Source organism: Bison bison, unplaced genomic scaffold (assembly GCF_000754665.1).
Source record: "Bison bison bison isolate TAMUID 2011002044 unplaced genomic scaffold, Bison_UMD1.0 scf7180017864486, whole genome shotgun sequence".
In the NCBI taxonomy this organism is placed as follows: domain Eukaryota; kingdom Metazoa; phylum Chordata; class Mammalia; order Artiodactyla; family Bovidae; genus Bison; species Bison bison.
The window spans coordinates 5,828,586-5,831,996 of NW_011495046.1; the positions used below are offsets into that span (position 1 = coordinate 5,828,586).

Sequence of the window (3,411 nt, forward strand, 5' to 3'; positions counted from 1 at the left end):
TGGCTAACACAGTAAGCTCTAGAAGATAACTGGTATAAGACTACTTAAAATATAAGAAGTCGGCTTTTTAGATTTCCTTGACTGACAGAGTATTTTAGTTACTTAGTTCTCAGTTCTTGCCATTTGGTGTGCATTGAAGTATTTAGCAAGGTCCTTGTCTTGGGAAAAAATGAGCAAATGAAAATTTAAATAAGCACAAAGGAGACAATACAGACCTATAAGAGATTTAATGACACACTTTAATCTTAATCACATAAGAATTATGTTATGTGTGAAAGACTTCCAAAGAGCAGATGGTCCTTCAGTTTGCAGTATTGGCAGGAAGATGGGAGGCCTGTGCTGGTTAGTGAACTTGCGATTTAAGTTTTAAACTGGTGGGGAGAAAGGAAAGGAAACGTCTGGAGAAGGTGGGATGACAGTAAACCAGTTGGGGTGGGGAGGAGCCTGCAAGACGCGCTTGGACCCAGCGAGGTGGTTCTCTGCTGGAGTTAGGAGGGGGTTTGGCAGCATGAAATCCAGCTGGCAGGCGGTTTGGAAGGTAAGTCACCTATGTCATAAGGTAAGTCACCCATGTAGCTGCCTTTGAATCGATGGCTAAAAATGCTTGGGATGTACCTTGTAGGCAGCAAACATTCAGAATCATCGAAAGATTCTGAGCTAAAGAGAAATGTAATGAGTCTTGTTGTGGGAAAAGAAGGTTGGCAGATGTACGATGAACAGAGAAACAAGTTTTGTAGCTCATAGGCAAGGGAGAGGCTTCTGAACCAGAAGGGTGTCTGCAGAGGTAAGGCATCCTGGAAACACACACTGACAGGTGTTGCTGATGGATTAGAACACAGTTGAGGAGGGGCTAGAGGGAGGTGGGTCAAGGTGCAAGTCTGGGAGGGGTTGGCAGGGAGTGGGAGGGGAGTCCAGGGAAATGCAGAGGCAGAGGTGAGGGACGGGGGTGGAGGCACTGAAGGAAGAAGCCTGGAGTGAATGAGAACGTTTCAGGGGAAAACAGTCACCTGCAAGAAATAGTAACTACTGACACACTTTAGTGCTGTTTTTATAAATTTGCTTAAACCAACACTGAATCTGAAAACTTGAGTATATTCTTATGTGATGACCAGAGCATATTTAATGTGTTCACACGCATATGGTCTGTAGAAAACTGATGCATCATGATCATTAGCAAGGATGCCAGGGTTGTAGGTCTCCGCCTTCCACCTGGCCCCAGCCTCTGTTAGCTCCATCTTTTTTTAGGGTGAACAAAAGCAGACACAAGAAGCACTGGTCCCTCCACCTGAATTCAATATCATGGGGTCAGGGTAATCAACTTTATACCAATTAAATCTGGTGCTTTTTCTTCCTTACGAGAATCGAAAGTGGAGAGTTAGAGTGGTGTCAGCCATGTTCTTCCCGTAATCATCATCAAATCTCTCGTTCTGGGCCACGGTGAAGTGGTTCTTCCAATCCCCGACGACCCCTGGAACAGTCGTGGTAGGGAGTCAGCACTGTGGTGGGAGTGGGGTTGGGGGGGTGTAGGGGAGGGGGACCTGGGAGGGGTGGTTCTCTGTTCTCCTGCTCTTGTATGAGGAGTTCTACCCCCTGCCCCGGAGACATTCCTCTGGCTGGCCCAGCAGGGCCTCCTCCAGGAGGGAGGAAGCATCACCTGTCTGGTTTGTGGGTCGGGATATGGCAAGGTTGTGTGAGCAGCAGGGCTGAGGGCCACTCCTGTGTGTCCTTCCTGCGCATCGAAGCAAGGTCTGTGCCAACATAATGTTGCCTGGAGAGCAAGCAGGGCCTGCTAGTGGAGGGACTGCACGTGCCGTTTTGAGAAAAGAAGATTCCCCCCAATTCTACAGTTGCAATCCCTGTTACCTTTCCCAGGCTGGTTTTTCTCCATACGGTCATCTATTATCCGGTATGTTTTTTCATTTGCTTTCTTGTGTACGGCTAGAATATAGTTTCCACGAGGCCTAAGCTTTCCTGTGTTTTGTTCACTGCTCTGAACATTACCCAGAACAGAGCCCGGCACATAGTAGCCACTTGAAAAGTAGTTTTGAATGAATGGACCTTTCTGACAGCCTGGAACTCTCTATAAAGTGGGTCCTTTGCTCCATCTGACTCGATTCTGTATCTTTTCACCTTATCAGCCAGAACTCCAGAGGGAACAGGGGGATAGGCGGTTAGACCTAGACATCAAACCTCACTTTCCACTTGGGGCTGAATGTTAATTTCATCTGTGGTTTCTTAAATTGTTCTTTTCCCAGAATCCTTCATTATCAATTTTATTTTTCTTTTCTATAGAAAAGAAATTCCCCAGAGACTATGAAATATTGGACAGTTCCTTTAGGATGATGGCCAAAAGGAAACATTGAAAACCTTTTCTCATGAATGGAGAAATCAACTGGTTCATGTATTCATTCGGAATCGACGTGTAGTTTGCCATCGGGTTCTGCTTCATGACGCTAAATGAAGTGTGGTCAACAATTTTATCCAGAACTTTATCATCTAAGCTCTTTCCAATAAATTCTGCCAGCTTCTGAATTTCATGCTTTGGGTTCTACAAGCAAAGTCAAATTAAAAGACTTGGTATAAGATAATGTATATCAATGAATAATAGTCTTAAAAGAATATTGAAATGAGTTAATAATAGTAATCAGTAACATGCCACGAGTTAAAATTTTTAAAAATCGTATCTCACAAATGTTCAGCTTTTCAGAAATGACTCATTTAGGGGTGGTGACTCATACTGTTCTCTGTATTGCTGCTGCTGCTGCAGCTAAGTTGCTTCCGTGTCCGACTCTTCGCGACCCCATGGACTGCAGCCCACCAGGCACTCCCATTCCTGGGATTCTTCAGGCCAGAACACTGGAGTGGGTTGCCATTTCCTTCTCCGGTTCTCTGTATTAACTAGAGTCTTTACACTGTTCTTGCTCTAACATGTCAACTGGGTCATGTTGGTAAGATGCTCGAAACGCAGTGACCTGGAGTGCGTGGGACAGACTCCATGGAGCAGTATGTCCAAGGTCAGGTCCAAATGTCCTGCTCCAGCCCGTCTGATAAATGCCCCCAGGGGAGGCACTGAACTGACGCTGAAAGCAGACGTCACAGTGGCTTCGGGGACCTGGCAACAGTGGCCGGTTGCCTGCTTCTGTCTCTGATGTACCTTTCAAAAATCAGGCTCTCAGTTACAAATCCAAGGACAGAGATTGTCATTCTGTACAGATCCAGTGGAGTCACAAAAGTGCTGGGTAGATGACCATTTACCATCAGCTCTCATGACACCACCTCCTTCAGTCCTGATAGCATCTCTTGGGGTGTATATTACTATCTCCTCTCTAGTGACTTCTAACATCAAAATTCCTAGATGTCATACATCTTCACAAAGAAGAATTGCCAGCAAGCAGTAAGCCAGAACTTGGG

General features: G+C 45.6%; 1 protein-coding gene across 1 annotated transcript in view; it reads right to left on the bottom strand.

The window, feature by feature from the left end:
* Positions 1-220: 220 nt before the first annotated feature.
* Positions 221-3,411, bottom strand: part of SULT1C4 (sulfotransferase family, cytosolic, 1C, member 4) — a 10,088-nt gene continuing 6,897 nt past the window's right edge. Inside the window, exons 6-7 of the mRNA XM_010862993.1 lie at positions 2,368-2,548; positions 221-1,468 (exon numbers count right to left, since the gene is read on the bottom strand). Of these exons, the coding sequence (XP_010861295.1) occupies positions 1,353-1,468; positions 2,368-2,548 (297 nt within the window). The 3' untranslated portion in view covers positions 221-1,352. The remainder of the gene's footprint in view (positions 1,469-2,367; positions 2,549-3,411) is intronic.